Source organism: Homarus americanus, unplaced genomic scaffold (genome assembly GCF_018991925.1).
Source record: "Homarus americanus isolate GMGI-L3 unplaced genomic scaffold, GMGI_Hamer_2.0 scaffold42818, whole genome shotgun sequence".
Taxonomy (NCBI): Eukaryota; Metazoa; Arthropoda; class Malacostraca; order Decapoda; family Nephropidae; genus Homarus; species Homarus americanus.
The window spans coordinates 92501-116337 of record NW_024741585.1 but is presented as its reverse complement, the minus strand read 5'-3'; the positions used below and the strand labels follow the sequence as shown (position 1 = coordinate 116337).

General features: G+C 42.7%; 1 protein-coding gene across 1 annotated transcript in view; it reads right to left on the bottom strand.

The window, feature by feature from the left end:
* The window catches only part of LOC121875969, a 199443-nt gene that overhangs the window by 141932 nt on the left and 33674 nt on the right, over positions 1-23837 (bottom strand). Inside the window, exon 2 of the mRNA XM_042380788.1 lies at positions 15295-15631. Within this exon, the coding sequence (XP_042236722.1) occupies positions 15295-15431 (137 nt within the window). The 5' untranslated portion in view covers positions 15432-15631. The remainder of the gene's footprint in view (positions 1-15294; positions 15632-23837) is intronic.

The window sequence follows — 23837 nt, the reverse complement described above, 5'->3', positions numbered from 1 at the left end:
TATAAGTGAAAGTTGAAACACAACTCATTCTATTTCGCCATTCTCAATTATTTCATTAACTCTCCATCACTGACCTTCTCACCACCTCTCAACCTCTGCCTCCCAACCCCCACCAAACATGGACCAACACCTGTCCATAATCACCATAAACACGTCAAGGTAAATATGTGCTCAAGTATTATCATATTACGTGTACAAGAGCCTCATTATACTCGCTGGTATGTTAAGAGGTGATATACTAACTAGAAGTGTCTTAAGGAAATATCTGATGAAGTTACGTACCGGAAGTGACTTAATTTACACACCGGAAGTCTCAGGTAAATAGACGAAAGTGTCATAATGAACACATAACAACAGCTGGTTAGAGTCAATAGTAGTAGTGTGTTTTGACCTGTGAAACCATTACCTGTACTTTTATCTCTACCTGTACTTGTATACCTGTACCTCCGTACCTGGGCTTGTAACTGTACCTCTTCCTCTACTACTTCAGATAAGAGTTTTTTTCTCTCTCTCTCTCTTCTTTCTCCTTTCACTTTTTTTTTTTTTCAAGGAGGGAAAGTCAACATTTGAGGAAGAGAGAAGGAGAGAAAGAGGGAGGGAGGAAGGGGCAGGTAGGCAGAAGTGTGTGTGGTGTGGTAGTGTGTGGGTGGTAGGGTGCAGCGTGGTGGTGGTAGTAGCGTGTGGTGGGGTGTCAGTAGCGTGTGTGGTAGTGTGTCGTAGCGTGGTGGTGGTAGGTGGCTGTAGTGGTGGTGGTGTAGGTGGTGGGTAGTGTGTGTCAGTAGCGTGTGGTGGTGGTAGTGGTGGCAGTAGTGTGTGGTGGTGGTAGTGGTGGCAGTAGTGTGTGGTGGTAGTGTGCAGTGTGTGGTGGTGGTAGGTGCTGTAGTGTGGTGGCAGTAGTGGTGGCAGTAGGGTTGATTGTCGTGGTGGTGGTAGTGGTGGCAGTAGTGGTTGATTGTCGGTGGTGGGGTCCAGATGAGGAGGCTTCCGGTGAGAGAGATTGAGAAGTCGGTGTTGTTATGTTTTGATGAACCAGATGACGAGTCAGCTGATCGAACACAACACTGGCGGTAGGCTGCTGTCATATATAAGGCTCTGCATATATCCTAGGAGTGTAATATACGAATATAATGATATATAATGGTAGGGAAATAACACACATACATACAGGTACACATACATACATACAGGTAAATACACATACATACGTGCATACATACATACATACACACATACATACATGAAATACAGGTACCTACATACATACATACAATAGGGATATAGATAATTATATTACTAGATATTAAATTGCCCCAATGTCATTAATACATACTATCACTATATACTAAATAGCTCATTGTTAGTAAATAGCTCCAGGTAATTACTGTGATGAAGTTTAGTGTCAACAGAGGCAGGTGAGTGGTGATGACAGGTAACAAGGGAGAGGGTAATTAGCAGCCCTAGTAAGCTGGCAACATCTTAACGACCAATCAGGAGAGGCTGTTGTCTAATGACCCATAACCCTCGACGACTAGTTAATGGTCAATGGTCAAATGGGCCCCAATCTTAACGGGGCCCAACCAGTTCTAACAGGGCCCAATCAGTTCTGACAGGGCCCAATCAATCCTAACAGGGCCCAACCAGTTCTAACAGGGCCCAATCAGTCTAACAGGTCCAACCAGTCCTAACAGGGCCCAATCAGTCCTAACAGGGCCCAATCAGTCCTAACAGGGCCCAATCAGTCCTAACAGGGCCCAACCAGTTTTAATGGCCCAACCAGTTTTAACAGGGCCCAATCAGTCCCAACAGGGCCCAACCAGTTCTAACAGGTCCAATAGGTTTAGTATAGTACTCAAGTTGTTTGTAGTACTCAAGGTTAAATCACCGTACTCAAGGGATTAAATTACCGTACTCAAGGGGTTAAATTACCGTACTAAAGGTTAAATCCACCATACCAATGGTGTTAATTACCGTACTAAAGGGTTAAACTCACCATACACAATGGTTAAATTAACCGTACTAAAGGGGTTAAATCACCATACTCAATGGGTTAAATTACCGTACTAAAGGGTTAAATCGCCGTACTAATGGGTTAAATCACCGTACTTAAGGGGTTAAATCACCGTACTCAAGGGTTAAATCACCGTACCAAGGGGTTAAATCACCGTACTCAATGGGTTAAATCACCGTATTCAAGGGTTAAATCACCGTACTCAAGGGGTTAAATCACCGTACTCAAGGGATTAAATTACCGTACTCAAGGGGTTAAATTACAGTACTCAAGGGGTTAAATCACCGTACTCAAGGGATTAAATTACCGTACTCAAGGGGTTAAATTACCGTACTCAAGGGGTTAAATTACAGTACTCAAGGGGTTAAATCACCGTACTCAAGGGGTTAAATCACCGTACTCAAGGAGTTAAAGGTAGAACAGATCCTTCACTCCTGAATACTCGACAACCATTCACCTGATTCAGTAAGTCTCTTCGTTAGTGGAATTTCCGTGTGGACTAAATTACACTTTGTCTTACGTTCTTCATTATTATTTTCCATTAGATAATAAAATACGTGACGACAATAAATATTAACTATATATTATTGGTGGATTATAAGAGAAACATTAAAATATAGCAGATTCATTCAGTTAATTGCCAAAATTGGAAGAAAAAATAGTGTTCATGATTTCAGGTTTTTTGGGGGGTCAATTTTACGAGGATTTTGCAACGTTGCTGATTCATATTTTGGTCAATGTGGAAAAAATAGGCAACAATGAGAAATGAACGCGTCTGTACTAATTTATTGTACGTGTTTAATAACCATTTAGGGGAATCTAGGTAGTGGCCATAACCAGTGTGTGTGTGTGTGTGTGTGTGTGTGTGTGTGTGTGTGTGTGTGTGTGCTCGAATGAGAGGATTTTCGTAAGATCGGGTTGGATTGGGTTACGTAAGACTAGATTGGGTAGGATTAGGTTAAGTTAGACAAGGTTGGAATAGTTTAGATCAGCTTAAATAAGATTAAATCAGGTCAGCTCAGATTAAACGTTAGTATACAACAAAACCAATCACGAGTGTACGCCCACAACTGACCAATCCCCGACGCCACCAATCCCCGACGCCACCAATCCCCGACGCCACCAAACCCCGACGCCACATAACCGACGCCACAAAGTAAAACACCCCCCAGGTTAACACAAGTCCTATAAAAACATTCCCTACGCTCACATATCAACGTTTTTATATAAACTAAGGACAGAAATTAGAGCGACGGGCAGTTCACATAACTCGGATGATTACACACTGGGAAACTGGTTCTTCCTGCTTCTTGAGACACGCTGGAAAAAAAAATTGGACACACACACACACACACACACACACACACACACACACACACACACACACACACACAGGACAGGTTAGGTACATTTTAAGTACATCTTAAGATTCTATACTCTGAAATACCCTATCAATCGTCAAGGGAGGAGTGGAGAACAAGGGAAGAATGAAGAAAGAGAAGAGTGGGGAGAGGGAAGCGAACGGGGAAGAGGAAAGAGAACAAAAGGGGAGTTGAGAGGAGAGGACAGGGGAAGAGAGGAGAGGAGGAAGGGGGATAGGAGGGAGGGATAGAAGAGGGAGGGAGATAAGAGGGGAGGGAGGTTACTGCACAGCTCACATGGAAAATCCTGATTAATGTGTGAGGAGACAAGGCAGATAAGGTAATCAATTACACCTGTTTTACCCGCCCCAAATTTCTTGTGTTTTCTTACGACACAACAGCGTGAGTTCCTGTTGATGTGGCTTAAAATACAGTATGAAGTTCTGAGTCTTGTGTTTGCGACAAAAATAAATACACTTTGTTTTGTTCGAGTTAAAACAACAGAAACAGGTATGATAACATAGGTCACTCTGTTATGGCTGACACACACACACACACACACACACACACACACACACACACACACACACACACAGGCACAGTTTGTCGTGGTTCTCTCCCTAGCATGATGAGGTAAAAGGTGTTGTAAATAAGATCAGTTTATCATCCAGCACACCTGAGTCGACGCCAGGTAAACCCCAGGGGACTTGTGGCAGGTTAATAGGGAGGGGGAGTTATATGTACTTTATATAGGACGGTATACTGTGAGGAAGAGGAGGAGGAAGAGAAGGAATAGGAGGAATAAGAATAGTAGGAAGACGAGCAGGAATAGGAAGAGGAGGGGGGAGGAGGACGAGGAGGAATAGGAAGAATAGGGAGGAGGACGAGGAGGAATAGGAAGAGGAGGAGGAGGAGGACGAGGAGGAATAGGAAGAATAGGGGGAGGAGGACGAGCAGGAATAGGAAGAGGAGGAGGAGGAGGACGAGGAGGAATAGGAAGAATAGGAGTAACAGGATTAGGAGGAGGAGGAGGAATAGAAATAAGAGGAGTTGGAGGAATATGAAGAATAGCGGGAGGAAGAGGACGAAAGGAAAGACAAGGAGAAGAAATAGCAGGAAGAGCAGGAGGAAGAGGAGGGGAAAGAGGAGGAATGTTTGAATGTTTGTCATGACGTCCCTAAGAAGAGCATTTGAGGCACCCAATACCCTCCTCTTCCTCCGGAGTCCACCACCTCGCACATTACGTTTCTTCTTGAGAATATCGATAATGCTGCTCTTATTACACCACCAAGGCCCAGTCTGGAGGTTAGGTTAGGTTTTTGCATAACCTAACCTAACCAAACTGCTTCTATGATCTCGGCCTGTTCTTGTTTTTGCTCGTTAAAATAGAGAGAACATGACATCGCATCACTATAAACAGAGAAGGTGGCGTCGTTTGGCACATCCTCTCAACAGGTAGGTAACACCACTTCCTTCCTGACGAGGTAGAGAACGTGCTGGTGGTTTATAGTGGTCTTGGGGCGTCTCTTACCTGCTGGGTGTTGCCGCCTCTCTCTACGTGACCCTCCAGCCTTGGTTAATTATTGCTCTCTCTCTCTCTCTCTTTTTGTGTGTGTGTGTGTGTGTGTGTGTGTGTGTGTGTGTCAATTCCCAAGAACTACTTTCATGCAACCTATTATAATGATCCGAGATTAACATGACACTTAATCCTGCTTACACCATCGTCGTTCATAAAGCTGAGTAAAACAAGCTTAGAATTGCAACAACTGTCAGATACTCGTATTAAACCCAGCCATCAAGCCACGGGGGAAGGGGAAGGGGATGGGAGGAAGGGAGAGGAAGAGGGATGGAGGGGTCGCAGTTTTTTTTGGCGGGGTGGGTGGGGAGACGAGACTCCTGCAAGACCCAAGACTGACTTTGTTGATACATGAGACAAAAGAGTTTGGTAATGAAAAAGAAGCCAAGAGTTTTCCTTTTGTACAGCTAAGGATTTTGCTTACGTCAGAACACAAATATTTCGTGTCAAACAACCCCACGACGGAGGTATAGAAGGGGGAGTGCGGGGGGTTCGTTTCTGGTGTGGTAGGTCAAATGGGCCCCATCCTCCCAGTCCTAATAGGCCCTAGTTCCAAGAGATCCCAACCTAACCTTACCTGAATAAGGCTTGGGGCCCAACCTTAATGCTTAGACTAGCTTGAGGGGCCTCTTAGAATTGTAGCACCACTGGATCAATCATCTCGTCTGCTGAGTACAATCCACTTCTTGCCCTCACCCAAGATGGTAAGGATGTCACTAACACACAGTAGATGGCAGGAACAAGATCACCATATGTACAGGCAGAGGTGGCACTAGGGAGGAGGTGTGTGCTGTCGTGGGTAGAGTTTCATGGGTAATAAAGGAGTAGAGATGGATCCTACCTACTGGGTCTCCCCACTGGGTCATGGTGTCATATATCACAGTCACCTTGGGATCGAACTTCTTCAGACAAAGACACAATAGGGCGGATATCATAGAGTCATTGAAAGGGATGTGAAAATGTAAACATGAGCCAATTTGTCATGATGCCGCGCTCCACCAACACAAGAGGACACAACTACAAGCTCGCCAAGGTGTCATCCAAGACGAATATTAGGAAACACTTCACACAGAGGCTGGTAGACCTATGGAACAGTCTACCAGCACAAGTTGTGAAAACGAGAACAGAACTGGTCTTACAAAATACCCCACAAGACAAGACAATCAGGAACAATGGGTGGATCCTACACAGACCACTGGCCTCCTACCTTCGGCATAACCACCTCTAGTTAAGGTAACCATTAGGTAAATTAGGTTGAGATAAGACAGGTGTATGTCCAGTATTGTGTGAATATTTGTAGATGTGTCAAGCTTAAGGGTCTGGATACTAGAGCAGGTAGATATCTCCTCCTATGGTCTGGATATTAGGTATGCCGTATATCCTCCTATGGCTGGGTACTAGAATAGGTATAACTTCCCTTTAGATATGGACACCAAGATAGGTATATCTCCCCATCTGGTCCGGATATTAGCATTAACACTCCCCAGACGTAGGGCCAGGACACTTGTTAACCATCTGAGGATTTTACAAGACAGGTTGAGATAAGCTACCATTCTGAGCTTAACACCAGAGGTCGTCCCCCCCCTCACGACCCCTCACAGACCCCTCACGACCACAGCAATTTCTCACACACACACACACACACGTGGGTCCCCAGCTGGCCTGACGTAACACCAGCTGTGATAACAACTATTGTGAGGAAATTATATGTGCAATATTTTTGGCATTACATTTGGGTATTTTTTTATATATTTGTTTATAATCATTGTTGAGATGTTGTTTACTTTGAAGGTCTTATGTGGAGAGGATGGAGGAGGAAGAGGTGGAGAGGGGAGGAAGAATAGGCGAAGGGGGAGGGGGAAGATGTGGAGAAGATGGAGGAGGGAGAAGTGGAGGAGATATAGGAAAAAAGGGTGGAGAGGAAGGAGGAAGGGGTGAAGATGGAGGAGGAAGAAGATGGAGGAAGGGATAGAGAGGCTACAGGAGGAGGAGGAGGAGGATAGCTTGGCGCCTTATAGGAGGGTAGAGGAGGAGGAGGAGAGGTCCGGTCAAACACACCTGACGGTCAGCTTCCTCACCTGCCGTGGCCCGGGGCAGCCTAAAGGTTCCAGTAATGACTTCGTGGGTGACTATAATTACCTCTCATCATACCTGGCCGCTACCTGTGTTTACATACATAACCTCTAGAACCACGGCATCACACCTTCATCACGCCTAACTACGGTATATCACGGCACACGCAGCCATCTTAACAATAGAATTCAACAATTTTGTATTTGCATTTGTTTTTGTTGAGTTCATGAGGGGGGGTGTGGGGAGTACAATGGACACACACACACACACACACACACACACACACACACACACACACACACACACACACGTGTTGTGTGTTTTTTTGTGTGTGATTATTGTATATATGTTTATTTGTGTACCTTATGTATATATTATTTAATCACCCATTCTATAACTGATATTTTCAGCTTCTGCATAGCTCTTTCAATAAACCGTTAATTATTATTATTATTATTATTACACACACACACACACACACACACTAATTATACGTGGCTTTCACTCACTATATTTAGACACACATTGAGGTAAGGTCACTAAATTACATAATTACCGTTTTGTTCAGGGCTTGTGCTGTTATAATTACGTGTGTGTGTGTGTGTGTGTGTGTGTGATAATTAAGACAATATCAACACCCGTAATTAATCGGTTATATAAGTCACCTTCTACCTGTCACCTATTTCCTAAAGCAATTAATTACCGGTATATTCTTATTTTTATTCAGAATTCTTAATATATTTTTTTTATGATAAGAATGTAAATAATTCTGTAGACATTAGAGCTCCGACGCTTATTTCACCTCATAGTTAAACACCCTGACGTTTATGGTGCTCAAGAAAGTGTGCTTAGAGCTCACTACACAATACAGAGCTCACAGCGCAATTCAGAGCTCACAATACAGAGCTTACAACACAATACAGCTCACTATACTCACACGTTCAGCTCTCCCGTTCCTCACCATACTTAACAACTCACCTGAAAAGAAAGAGAAAAACAAATTAGTCATTATTATTATTATTATTATTATTATTAATATTATTATTATTATTTGTCATTTTAATTAATATATTAAAACTACGAGATCATACAAGAAAAGTGATAATTCACTTTCAGTTTATCATCCTCTCTCTCTCTCTCTCTCTCTCTCTCTCTCTCATCACATTATCAACAACAAAATATATGTTAGCATTACGCTGATTAATTCCATAGATGATAACAAATGAATACTGGTTCCATAGGCCTACACTGGAACCTTTTTGTTTTATCATAGGCTCAAAATTAAATCATGCCCATGTACTTTTCTTGGTCACTGTCATCACAATTACTTTCAAGCGCGGGTGTTGCCTGCGTTCGCTCCAAAACATAGATTCTCCCCAAAACCCACCAAATCTCGCTGATCCCACAAAATTATAATAAAACATGAGGTAATATTTAATACATTTGGATAGATTAACTCAAATTAATTTATAAGTTTCGTGGATTATGGGTCGTTAGGGCGAAATTACAGAGCAGTGAATCATTTTTTTTACAATTACAATTTAAGGCATCTGTTACCCACCCTTTCAAGTACGCCGATGCTGCCACGTGTTTGTAAAGTTATAAAGCGTAATTGTTCAAAGTATTCCTCGCTGAACGGAAAATCTTACTCACAACAGCGAGTTTAATAGAACCTGTTTTGTTTCCCTGGTCTTAATTCTTCCTGAATGAAACATTTTGATAAGACAGTGTGAAGTATTTTTCTGAATGTAAACACGGTTGTGGAAATACTAGACGAGTAAAGTGCTGGGGAGTGGATAAAAGCGTGAAGGCGGAGACAACCCTTAGTGTCTTGGAGGTGAAGGTCACACACACACACACACACACACACACACACACACACACACACACACACACACACACACACACACGCCAGAGCTGAGGACCATCTATCTAAACTAACGTATGCGTCCCCAGCCTGGTCGTCTTCTCTGTCCACCCAACAACGTCAGCTAGAGGTACAGAAAAGGGCCTGCAGAATCATGCTCGGCGCAGAATACTCCGGCAACACCAACGCTCTCTCCACCCTGGAAATGCCATCCCTCAGTGACCTCCACCACCAAGCACTGGAAAGGTTTGGCAGTGGACTACTGCACCACCCTCGTCATCGCCACCTCCTGCCACCGGCAGCCCCCCACCCACCTTGCGCAGTCCGCCACTACAACAAAATTCAGCCCATAAGAGCCCGCACCGACAGATATAAGAACAGCACCATCCCATCTATTGTTAAAATAATAAACAACACCTGATTTATGTACTGTACAGCCCTGTAAATGTATTCAATGCATATTATATCATTATGTCTAAATCAAATGTAAGTCTGTATATTTTCAGCCACCGGCTGCAACTCTATTAATAAACCGTTTATTATTATTATTATTATTATTATTATTATTATTATTATTATTATACACACACACACACGTAAGCCTACCCCCTCCCTCCCTCACACATTTCTCACAAGATGGTTTTCCTCAGTCCTGGCGAGGGTCCAGCCTCCCACACACACACACTCCTGGCACCGCTGGACGACCACGAGTCTCCTTAATCAAAACAATCAATTTGAACCCAACCAAGAGAGAGAAATTAAGGTGTTTTGTTTTTCTGCTAAACTCGACGAATGACATCAACATGGCGTAAAAGTGCTTATGAACGACGTGTAATAAAAACACAAAATAATAACTAAACATCGGATTTACTGAACATCAAAGAGATATATACTATAGAGGATATGGAAAGGCACCTCTGGCACCCAGCCCCTATGGACCCTGATCCTAATGGTTAGTTTAGGTTAGTCTGGGGATTATCTGGCCTGCCTCCCACACCACTACCGGAGCTCACGTTATGGAGGGCTGTCTGGTGAGCACGGCCACCACTCTTAGTTATTCATAAGAGGTCCGGCCAGCAGTCTAGTAATAACAACCGACTCCAGCAGCACACACACACTACCTCACCCTGGGATAGAGACACCATTTACATAGTTGGTCTCTGCCCCCCCCCTCCCCCTCCCCCTTTGGTCCCTACCTTCCCTTTTGGTCCCCCCCTCAGGTCCCAACCCCTCTCGTCTCTGCCCCCCTAGACCCGTGCTCCCCACCCCTGGGTTGTATATGTATGAGGCATTCTAGTTTATATTCCAGATAAATTGGTGCAGCAGTACGTCAGTGGCGGTGAAGGAGAGGGAGGCAGAGGCTTGTTTCTCACACACCTTCCTCTACCCCCACGAGCCTCAAGTCAACTGATGATATTATTAGACTCTTATAATGTTTAATAAGAAAGATAAATGAAGGACTTATATAAGATTGATATTATAAGGTTAATTATAGGATAATAATACTTTGTGTCTCAATCTATTGACTAAAGTGACGCATTTATTGTGATGGTGTTACAGGTGTGGTTGTACAGTGAGCCTTTACGCTACCTGATCACACCAACACCTGAACTAATGGAAACGCCTCAAGTCACTCATCTCTATTCACTGGTCAGTATAGGTGCGCCAGGGAGGTAATTTACGTATGGAAAACATAACGTCTAGTTCCGCCTCACCACGCCAAAATATTTCCACGGTGGTGTGAGACGCGGTAGAATATGTAAAGTTAAAAATACCTGTACAGTTAGCAACAGTTGTAAACAGTGAGACCAGAACACCGCGAGCATATACAAACTCTCTTCTGTTTAACACGTCTGGGCTAAACACTCACACTGAGCCAGACGCCTTAAAACCAAGACGAAGACGAAGACGAAGACGACGACGAAGACGATAACGAAAACGCCAAGATGGTATAACAACAGCTCTTCGTGTTCTTAAGATGACGATGACCTAATAATCACATTAACGTTTGAGCTCATAAACATTTTTTTTTTACCATATTAACTGACAATACCAAAAGCATTATGCAGAAGACCCAGCAGCAAGAGTCTGGTGGAACAGTTGGTCACCAGGGAAGTTTGGTAGTAGATAAGGATGCTGAAGGTGGGTGAAGCTCTAAATCAACGACATATAAACATTACGGTAAATCTTAATGTTTCTATTCAAGGTTTGACCCACTACATCACCTCCACCTGCCGAAACACCCTCAAGTGTACACTCCCGGTCCTCCTGCGGTAGTGTAGAAGTTACTGAAGGCCAGAAACACCGTCAGTACATGTCCTCCTCACACAGTATCCAGCAGCACCTTCAGGAGTTACAAAGGACACGGAGGTCAGGTAGGGTGACCCTCTTCCCCCTTCTTTTGACAGGTACTGATGACTCTCCCTTGTGTTGGACCATCCATCAACACCTTAATCACCCTCTACTAACCCTCCCAATTCTCCCTGGGTTATATATCCTATAGGTATATCCTCCTTTAATTATATATTCCTACTTATATAACCTCCCAATCTGATGATATATACCTATAGATATCCTGGTAACCTCCCGCCTATACTTTTAGGTATACATATATGCCTTGGATTATATATTAGGCAACTATTGTGGTAAGATTTCGTATTATCTCAACCCTGAGTTATTGATGCTGTCTCGTAAACACAACCTGGCAGCGTTCCCATGCTCTTCGTCAGGTAATCATAGATAAATGTTCTCAGTAACACGTCATTCGTCCTAAAACAACAACAACAAAATTTACTCTAGATCTTCCATCACACTCGTCACCCTCAAAGACTTTCCACAAAGACCTCCTGAAAACTAAATCGTCACACTCGCCGTCACAAAGACCTTCCGTAAATCGTCACACAAAGACCCAACCTAAATATATCGTCACATTCATCAAGATCTTATAGTGGACAGTCATCAATCACCTGAGGAGAGGGAAAGGGCAGAGGGGGAAGGGGAAGAGGGGAGGGGAGGGGAGGGGAAGGTAGGGGGAGGAGAGAGACCAGTAAGACAGGTTCATCGACAGTGTAAAAGAAAATAAGTATTTACGTTGCGGTTACCTGTCATGTTTACCTGGGAGTCATGTTTAATTGAGTTATGTCTACCTTGGGAGTCATATCTACCTGGGTTGGGTTAGGTTAGATTAGGTTAGGTAAAAATAGGTTAGGTTAGGTTGAGGTCTATCAGGACTGGGACCCAATAACCCTCTAACCACATAAACCAGGACCCACCTCAACAGAAAACAAAACAAACAAAACAAACGAAAACAAATCAAAACAAACCCACAAGACCAACATTTAGTAGAACTCAACAAAAACACAAACGGGTTCACGAGCAAAAAAATAACAACTACAGTAATTAACTCCGCAACAAAAGATAGTGAGATATACCTGTACACATTGATGGCCGCGGTGTGCTGTTATAACAATGACTTCCTCTAACGAAAAACTTTTAGTTATTACTTACAAAAAAATAAATAAAAAAATAATACTGCCACAGCCATGAAAATATACCACATCGTTACGAAAAACGGGACACACCGCAACGACGAGAACTGGTGGACCACTACACAGAAAATGGGATGTGCAACCAAAAAATATGGGATGTGCAACAAAATATAAAGTGTGCAATAAAACATGAGGTGTGTATCAAAAAAGGGATGTGTCACAAAATTCGGATGTGCAATAAAAAATGAGGAGTAATTCTCTTTCTCTTGCCTCTTCACTTTATCAATTCTCTCTATAGCTCAGATTTCTCTTATCATTTATCAACACAAAAAGAATATTTATCATGTCAATATTTCCTGCTGCCAGAGAGAGCTTCCAGCCTTTATGGGTTCCCGTAGGACGCTCTGCCTCCCTTTCACCCTCCTCATCCATACCCTAGCCCCCTCATCCATACCCTAGCCCCCTCATCCTCTCCCCTCCCACTCTACTCATCCCTCACCCCTCCATCCCTCATTACCCTTCTCTACCTCACTTCCCTTCCTTTCCATACTCCCTCACCCCCTCCCTTCCCTTCCTATACCCCCCTTCCCACACTCGACACATAAATTATCTCAACATATTTATGGCCACAGTCACGGGGTGTATTGGTTGTTGCTTCCTGAAGGTGAACATTGTATGACTGGTTCCTACTGAAGGTGATGAAGTGCCATTACACCTTATTAACAGTGTGATGGTGAATGGTGGTGGCGATGGTGTATGGTGACGGCGATAGTGTATGGTAATGGTGATAGTGATGGTAATGTGATACCAGTCATATTAGGTCCCAGTTCAAATGCATCCTATTACATTGGGCCTCGGTGCAAAAGGGAAGGTTGGGTTACATTGGAGTTTATTAAGAACCTGGGATCCGTTCTCACCTGCGTTACTCTCTACTGATTCTAAACTTGTCACACCTGTTCAGAACCATCTCTCTCTTTTTCTTTCTTTCTTTCTCTTCCTTCCTTCCTTCTTTCTTTCGTTCTTTCTCTCTCTATCTCCAAGAGACTCTGACGTCCCCCATAATCCATCTTTCATCCAGTTATTTCATTTATATAATCTTAACTTTTTTCTAACCCATTTATAGTTTATTTGCCGCTACAAGTCTCTCTAAACCACTGTCTTCTTATTAATAACCTCTTAACTATTCATAACGAGCTTCTAATTGCTTAACTATCCAATAGGCTTATCTCCTAATTTGCATATTGAAACATCTCCATAACTCTTATACCGTTCAGTCATTACTAAATCTTACTTACACAGGAGTATTATACGCTCTCTCTCTCTCTCTCTCTCTCTCTCTCTCTCACAACAATAACCAGCCACAACCATCATTCTACCACGAACAACAACAACCATTAACTACCACAATTCTATCATTATCAACAGCCAATCACAACCACCATTCCACTACAAGCAACAACCACCATTCTACCACAAACAACCACCACTCACAACCACCACCATTCTATTAACCACCACCACCATTCTACTAACAACTTCCACCATTCTACCATTAACAACTACCACCATTCTACCACTAACAACCACCACCCACAACCACTAACAACCACCAACAATTTACATAAACCATCGCCGCCAACTACTCGTTCATCACCAAGGTACCAATAACTTACGTTTATCGTGCACTGGCCCTAACTACCGTCTCCTCTGATGACCTACTACCAATTTAGTCTATCTTGAACCACCTTAACTACCGGTGTCTTCGGATCACCTGAAGATTATATTATATCCTAGAGCTTTATTCATCTGATGGTTAAATCTAACACAAACACTAACCTTTACCTAACCTAATTTAACTTAACACTAACTTAACGTAACCTAATCTAACTTAACACTAACGTAATCTAACACTACCTTAACCAAACCTAACCTTGCCTAACCTAACCTAACCAAACCTAACCTAACACTAAGCTAACTCTCACAGGTAGGTTAATCTTCAGGTGAAATAAGCTGGGGTGTCTAATCTTCAGGTGATCTGTCCGGTCAGTACAGGTGCCTGGGATCCACAAACCAGTAGGAGAGGTGGCAGGCATGACAACCATCCCAACCCATCCCGCCCCGCCCCACTCCACCCCACCCCACCCCACCCCAGACCAGGTTACCGTAAGACAATGCGCAGCGTACCTGGACCTGGTGCTTGACCCCTGCCTGCTGAGGTGGGGCAGGGGAGGCGGTAATTACAGGTAGGTGAGAGTAATTATCCGTCACCTCAGATCACCGGACCAGGTAGTCTAAGATGCCAATTGTTTTAAATTAATCTTTCTATAATCTGTTTATTTGAATTACCTGAGAATTAGCAACCCAATTTATTTCACCCGATGATTAGGTTAGGTGAGGTTAGGTTAACGTTAAGGTCCCACGCCCAAGTAGTTATGAAACACGCGTGTTGAGCGAAAGTGATTCAACACCCAGTTCATGGCAACACCCTCCTGACGTGGCAACACTCGGGTCATGGCAACATTCAGATCATGGCAACACCCTCCTGACGTGGCAACACTCGGGTCATGGCAACACCCTCCTGACGTGGCAACACTCGGGTCATGGCAAAATTCAGATCATGGCAACACCCTCCTGGCGCGGGGTACCCCAAGGTGCTAATCAGGACTCACAACAATACAATTACAGGTAAACCTCACCTCGCGACACACCTTCCACCACTCACCTCCATTGTTAGCGTTTTACCCCTAACCTGACCTAACCTAACCTAACCTAACCTAATGCAAAATTCATCTCCCTTTATATTTGTTATGTTACAGGTTCTTTTTAGCCAGTGGGGAATATTTCGTCATTTTAGTCAACCCAGGGCATAAAAAACACCAAACTGCACAAAATAACAAACAAAACAAGGTAATTACACTTACCTCGGCACCCGTATGTAGTCGAAGTAGAGTCTGGTGACGGGCTCTGATTGGTTGCTGCGCCTGTGACGTGCTGGGCTGCGGACCAATCCACAGCCACATGTCACAGGGTCCTCGTGCATCTTCTGGCGGCCGTACATATCTGGCGCTCACTCACCCTGTCTCACGTACACACTAAACACACCTCTGATCACTCACATCTTACACCTGTGTCCATCAGAACTCACAAGGCACTTCAACCTGATATGTCCAGATCACAACTAACACTCGAGGTCCTTATTCCAATCACATTTTCTATGATATAAATTTTGGGGCAAACTTCGCTAGATATATCACATCCCTAAAACACAGATATAAACATTAACATCAACCATAGTAAACATAACAGCCACTAAACTGTCTTTTCTGTATAATATCGATTTTCGAAGTAATTTAAAATACACATGATAATCCTGGTACTTGTTCATTAATTAAAGTAGAAAATATAGCACAACAACAACAACAACAACAATAATAATAATAATAATAAAAATAATAATAATAATAATAATAATAATAATAATAATACAAATAATAATAATAATAATAATAATAATAATAATAATAATACATTTCCAGGTATCGCGTACAAGACGTAGTTACCTGTGTGAGTGACTTAAGTAAATGAGTGAAGGGAAGACTTAAGAGTGACAGAACGGAGTGATAAGAGTTGTGTCATAACGTAAGAGTGAAGAGATAAAGAGTGAAAGGTGTATAGGTGTGACGGGGCGGAAGACGAGAGATTGGGAGGAAGAACACAGCAAATCTGCCTCACTCCCTGACACACACAACACACACACACACACACACAAACACACACACACACACACACACACACACACACACACTACAAGAAGACGATGAGGAGGAAGAAAAGGAGGAGATAACACAAGGGGAGGGGGAGGGGATGTGTGATGTCATCTCACAGTTTGATGGTGTCCACTGTCAACAATGGTCCATAACACTGTGCAGGTGACCCTCAGGCATGGTGGCGTGGGGGGGGGAGGGAGGAAGAAGGTGAAGAAGAGGGGAGAAATGGAGGCGAGGGAGTGAGGCGGAAGAGGAGGGAGGGGAAAGGGAAAAAGGAGGGGAAGAGGAGAAGGAGTAAGAGGGGAAGAAGAAGGGGAGTGGAGAGGAGGGAAGGGATGGTAAGAAGCACGGAAATGAGGGGGAGTGAGAGGGAAAGGACCAGGGACATGGAAAAGGGAGAGAGAGAGAGAGAGAGAGAGAGAGAGAGAGAGAGAGAGAGAGAGAGAGTAGGTGATAACAGACAAGTGCAATAACAATGAAAACGAGCTCTAACACAGGGTAAACTCACACAAAAAATCGTCACCACCAAAATGCTCTCACTTTTACTGACAATATATAACACAAACCCTATACACCTATACTATATGTTGGTATATATACACAGCTAATATATAACAGCACAGTATATACAGGTATAACTATAGATAGACCAATGAGTATGGTGTATATACCTCTATGTATAACTGAGAACAGGTGGATCGACTCGTAAAAATTAGGTTTGGTTTGGTTAGGTTAGGTTAGAGTCAGTGATATTAGGGCTCTGTTAGGGCCTGGTCAGGGCTCGTTTCCCTCGGTTAGGTTAGGTTAGAGTCAGTGGTGTTAGGGCTCTGTTAGGGCTTTGTCAGGGCTCTGTCCCCTCGGTTAAATGCCCAATACAAGTACACGATAATTAGTCGGCATTTCCGGCGTGGTTGTCCGACCCTCTGTGTGATTGTCCTTTGTACGTGGTTGTATAGTAGGAGCCGTCCTTGATGCGTGGTTGAATAGTAGGGGCAGTCCTTTGTACGTGGCTGTCTAGTTGCGGCTGTCCTTTGCACGGTACGTAAGACACTTGAGACATACGCACGAACAAAGTCACTTGGACATGCGCACTAGTGAGACATCTGGACATTCGCACCAGTATTGAGTGGCCTTTCAAACACTGGGACACTCACATGAAACAAGCATGAGTAACCTTTTCCAGGGATGAGTCACCCTGGCGTAGAAATCAATTCTTCTCCACTGTGAGTTACGGCAGGACACTCACATATAGTGCTACTGACGCAATTAAATTTAAGTTATAGTTGGATATAGTACAGTGTGAATGAGTCAGTCAGTCAGTCAGTTACCGATAATGAGTGGATGGTGTTTAAAATTATTGTTGCAGGTGAGAAATAATAATAATAATAATAATAATAATAATAATAATAATAATAATAAAGTAATTTAGTGTGTGTGTGTGTGTGTGTGTGTGTGTGTGTGTGTGTGTGTGTGTGTGTGTGTGCGTGTATCACAACATCATTTTCTATGTTATTTTCACACTCACTATGTTACTGTTATTATTTTCTAAGTCATATTATCATTGTCTTGCCCCCAAAGTCAACAATAGGGCAAAATTAATGCACTTATAATGTCCCTTAAACATGGGTTACAGTAGCGATTCCGTGGCTACACTCAATGCTCTTTACACGGATTGAATCTCTTTTACATAACACGGGATTAACACGTTAGAGATACACACACAACAACTTATCAATAGACGATGTAATTCTCCCGGAGGTGTTAGGTAGATATCAGTTTACCCCAGCAGACACCGATAGACAGACAGAGACAGACACTCTCCTCCTCCCTACTGTAAACACGGGCTGTACACACGAGGCACCACGAGCCCACTGCTGCCAGACTCTCCTACACCCCACCCCGGTCATTACACTACACGCTGTACACCATGCCTGGCTACACCCACCATATGCACAATCAGGAAGTGTAGGTATTGATCGTGTACGTGAAACCAGTGAGAGTATCGTAGTGTAAGTATAGGTTTGTGTGTGTGTGTGTGTGTGTGTGTGTGTGTATCTTTTAGTAGGTATAAACATCGACTTGGCAACACTTCTCAGCCTCGTTGTTATACATGGGCAGTTTGTACACCTCCGAGCTGCTCATGACCAAGCGTACATGTGGTCGGACATAAAGTACACACACATACAAACTTACACGTGACAGTATAACCACACTCTGCATGACTACGAGTACACAGGAGGGCGTGGGCGTGAGTAGGTACCACCCATCATCCTCCCCCTCCCTCCCCATCTCCCTTCCCTCCCTATTTCCCTTTCCCCTCCAACCCTCTCTCTCCCCTTCCCCTTATAATCCAATCCTCTCCCTCACTATCCCCTCCCTATTTCATCCCCCGCCCCTCTCCTTCCCCCTCCCAAGGCCTATTCTCACACCACAAACCATCACATGACCACAGGCATTTCACCCGAGTGTTCACCCTCAGCTACTGTCCCTCTCTTGGTTAGACATCATCACTAGTGAGGACGTAATAATAATAATGATAATAATAATAATAATAATAATAATAATAATAATAATAATAATAACAACAACAGCAGCAATAATAATGACAAAAGCAACAATAAGGTCAGAGGTCACAAGTATGACTTGAAGATCCCCAAAAACACAACAGTCTTTGAGGGTTTTCATATATATTTGGTCAGAGAGAGACGTATCGAGGGAGTAAACTATAGTATGATACCTGTCCCAGATATGACCCTCAAAAGCCCTGTCATCCCAGTATTAATATAGTTGATTACTGGTGACAATTACCCCTTCTCTCCCTCCCATACCCACGTGACCCCCCAGTCGGCTTGAGTCAACAAGGGTATGAGTCATAACTTGGGTACAGTATAAGGAGAAGCCACGAGGCATCATACCCCACGGTGAAGGAAATACCCCACGGTGAAGGAAATAACCCCCCTCCCCCATCATCTCTAATTAACACTAACTGAGTAACACGCGGGAAACACAATTCGAAACAACACAACTATAAATAACACAACACACGGGGAACACAACACAACACAACACCATGACACACTGAGACACAACTACTCCTCTTCCACAGTTATGTATCTCTGTAATTTCCCTTTGGCTTTGTTGTTTACCTGCCTACGTAATCCAAAATGGCGGACCGAGACAGCCAATCAGCGTGGACGTTACAAAAGCATTAGGCACTGGGAAAGACGCTACCCACTAATGATATAAACATTACTCTCACCACCTCTCTCTCTCCCTCTCTCCTCCCTCACCACCCACTCACCTCTCCAGAAGTAAAGTGGAGAGGGAGTAGAGAGAAAAGGGAGAGAAATATGAGGTGGGGGGGGGGAATGTGGAAGGGTATGTGGAAGAATAATTGGGGAGGGGGGATCAGGACGAGAAACAAGGGGAGAGGGAAGGGCGGACCAGGAAGTTAAGGAGGGGGATGAAAGGGAAGGGGTGTGTGGTTAGGGGGAGGGGGAAGTGAATTAAGTGATTGTATAAAATTGAGGAGGGAAAGTGTGGGAGGGAAGGGAAAGGAAGGAAGGGAGGGAGTAAGGGAGGAAGTGTGAGTCAGGGTGAAGGAAATACAAATGAGAAGAGAGGAAAAGAAGGGGAGATGCAGGGAGGATAAAATGGAAAATGTTGAGTGAGGAAAAGGGAAGAGGAGAAGGAGGAGGAGGAGGAGGAGGAAGAGGAGGAGGAGGAAATAGGGAAGGAAGTGAGAGAGGAGGATATATTGGGTAAGGGGAGAGGTGTGATAACGAAGGAAGCTGAGTGAGGGGAAAGAGGAACAGGAAGGGTAGGTATAGGAGGGAGAGAAGGAAGTAGAGACGAAAGGAAAATAGTAATAATAAAGTCTGTTGTGTTAGGCAGGGAGAGATTAGACAAGAGTTAATATCAAATCAATTTACCCCCCCTCTTCCCCCCACCCCGCCCCCCTCCCCTCATGGCGCTGTAGTGAGGTAACCAACAACTGTCAGTGTATGTGTGTGTGTGTGTGTGTGTGTGTGTGTGTGTGTGTGTTTTCAATTCTTCTATTAAATAAAATCTCCTCCAATCTCTCTCTCCGTCTCTTCTCCCTCCCTCCTCCTATCCCTCTCCTTCATCCTCTCCCTCTCCTCCATCTACTCCTTGAACCCCCTCTCTCTCTCCCTCTCTTCATATGATCATATATCGATATATTGACACATCTCCCCTCCTATATCGCGGTTCCTCCTCCCCTATATCTTGACCCATCTTCCTCACATCTCCTCTGCGCCTCTCTCATATATTATAACTCAAACTTTTCCAATTTTCTGTATATGCATTTTTTTAAGCCTGATTTTTTCCCCGATTTTCCTCTTTTTTTCCCTATACGTGATCTTTTTTCAATACTTTATTATCACTACATTTTTGGGGGTAAGTAATATTATTTTTTATTTATTTTTATTTTATTTTTTACAAGACATGTTTACTGTCCCCTTCTTTTAATTTTGATATATTTTTTTTATTATATATTATTATAAAAATGCATAAATTATCAGTAAGCTATATTCCTATACCCAAGGGAAATATCTACCCAAATTCCCTATATCTTCCCGGTCTTAAAAATTATTCCTACATTCTTAATTAATAATTTTCCAGCTTCATCTTCACGTTTACGTCCCAATTTCATCCCTGAAGGAGCGTCACAATTTCGTTTTGGCCCAATTTTCCCCGCCAAGGTTCGTTTTGGGGGAGAAAGTGAAGGTGAGGGAAGAGGAAGGCGACCGTCTCCACTATCCGAAATTTCCCCCAGTTTTCCCCTAGGGCTGATAGTGGTAAATTAGTCTCTATGTGGCTCTAGGCTGATAGTTTACCCGATGTGGGGAATATTCTTTCTGCTGCTGCTACTAATGATGTTACTACTACTACTACGACTATCTGTTTACAGTAAGTCAGCTTGTTTACAGTGCATCATTCTGTTTAAAGTGAGTCAGACTGTTTACAATGCGTGAGTCTGTTTACAAGGTGTCAGGTTCTAATCTAACCTAAGACAAACAATTCCTCCCTTTGTCACTGGAGTTAAAATATGTTGTCTGTTTCCACGACAATTTTCTCCACACTAATCCTCTCAAAATGGTAAAACAAAAACAAAAAACAACAAAACAAAATAAAAAACAAAAACAAAAAAATAAATATCTCTTCATAAAAACGTTTCCACTTCTGTTCACAAGAGGTTTACAACTAAGTCTATAACGGAAGACTTGTAATTTTGTTATGCAAGTTGGTGGTGCAGTAAAGACGGTCCCGAGGGTATGAGAAAAGTTATATACGGGTTATGTTTTTCTTTTACTGTGTGTGTATCGTGTTTGGGAGGGAGGGAGGGAGGTAGGGAGAAGGAGGGAGGAGAGGGAGGGAGAGAAAGGGGGATAGAGGGAGGAGGGCGAGAGGAGGGAAGAGGAAGGGAATGAAGGACAATGGAGAGAGAGAGAGAGAGATAGAGAGAGAGAGAGAGAGAGAATTGCTCTGCATTTACAAGTAGACTACGGGTTCATCTTAGTTGGCGAGAGATCAAAGCTATTTACCTGGAAGTCACCTGGCGTTGGTTTCAAGGTTTAGCATTTACCTGTGTCGAGTGCAAATGATCTCGGTACCACGGGGTGAGTGACTGGTATCAATGGGCCCCAAGTCCTAATGGACCCCAAAACTAACCTAGTCTTACCATTAGGGTTGAGATCCATTAAAACGATTGACCGGTAAAAACGGAAAAAACGGAAAAAAACGGTAAAACGGTAAAAACGGTAAAACAGTGAAAGGCATCAATCTGTCCAATTATACAAGTAGACAGAATCGAGTGAGTAGGACATGTCGTGTTGTCTATAACCTGTCTATTCACACGATAACTGAAAGACTTATAATGTGGTTCATAACAACACCTATAACTGCTATGTATTTTTATTTAAGGAGGTCAGAGGTCAAGGTCACAGCTCTAAGACACTTAAGCGTGAGATTGTACTGCGTGCCGTCTTGTGTCCTTTTAAATGCTCACTGACAGGTAAAACAATACTTATAAAAATAGTAACACTGTACACGACACCATCAACACTGTACACTACACTATCAACACTGTACACTACACCATCAACACTGTACGCACCATCGACACTGTACGCACCATCGACACTGTACACCATCGACACTGTACACCATCGACACTGTACACCATCGACACTACTGTACACCATACGACACTGTACACCATCGACACTGTACACCATCGACACTGTACACCATCGACACTGTACACCCCAAATTAAATCCATGGAGTATAAAAGAGAAGAGAACACAGATTATCTATTACGTTGAATCCGCTTATGGGATCATCACGTCGAGGTGTGTGTGTGTGTGTGTGTGTGTGTGTGTGTGTGTGTGCGTGTGTGTGTGTGTGTGTGTGTGTGTGTGTGTGTGTGTGTGTGTGTGTGTGTGTGACAGTGATAGGGTTATGGAAGGTCATATACAGAAAGAAAGGAAGGAAGGAAGGAAGGAAGAAGAAGGAAGGAAGGAAGGAAGGAAGGAAGGAAGGAAGGAAGGAAGGAAGGAAGGACTCGGCACATTATGACCTGTAAGTCAGCGTTGCCTAACACACTCATCAAGTATTAATGGTATTTAAAATTGATACTGTTCACAACAACAACAATGACAAAACAAGAACAACAAAGCTCACAACATCAACAACAACAACAACAACGATAACAACAACAATGACAAAACAGAATGACAATAACAAGGACAACAACAACAAAAGAATGACACCAATAAGAATGACAATAACAGGACAACAACAACCAGAAACAACAACAATGATAACAATAGAATGACAATAACAAGGACAACAACAACAAGAATGACGCAATAAGAATGACAATAGCAAGGACAACAACAACAATAAGAATGACAATAAGAATGACAATAACAAGGACAACAACAACAACAACAAGAATGACAACAATAAGAATGACAATAACAAGGACAACAACAACAAAAATGACAAATAAGAATGACAATAACAAGGACAACAACAACAACAGAACAAAACAAGGAAACAACAACAAAGATGACACCAATAACAATAACAAGGACAACAACAACAACAATAAGAATGACAACACTAAGAATGACAATAACAAGGACAACAACAACAACAACAAGAATGACAACAATAAGAATGACAATAACAAGGACAACAACAACAAAAATGACACCAATAAGAATGACAATAACAAGGACAACAACAACAAGAATGACACCAATAAGAATGACAATAACAAGGACAACAACAACAACAACAACCAAAAACAACATATAACATAACATTATAATTTTCTCACCCAAAAATATTTCGTTCAATAAATTTATTTTTGTTACATATATTGGAAAAAAAATCACCCAACTAGACCAATAATATACACCTAAAATGAAGTTATTACACAGTACAGGTAATTTAATTAGTAATCAATCTGTAGACTCAAGTTATTCAAACCTTTAAAAAATTACCAAGTTTTTCTTCATTATTTTAAGAAGTAAATTTAAATTACCTCAAAGTCGTATATACAATATGGCAAAATCCGTCTATTAAAAATCATAAAAAATTAGTTCTTAAGTATTTTGTATTTTATCACACATTTTGTTTTTTAAAGTTATATTATAAAATCGCA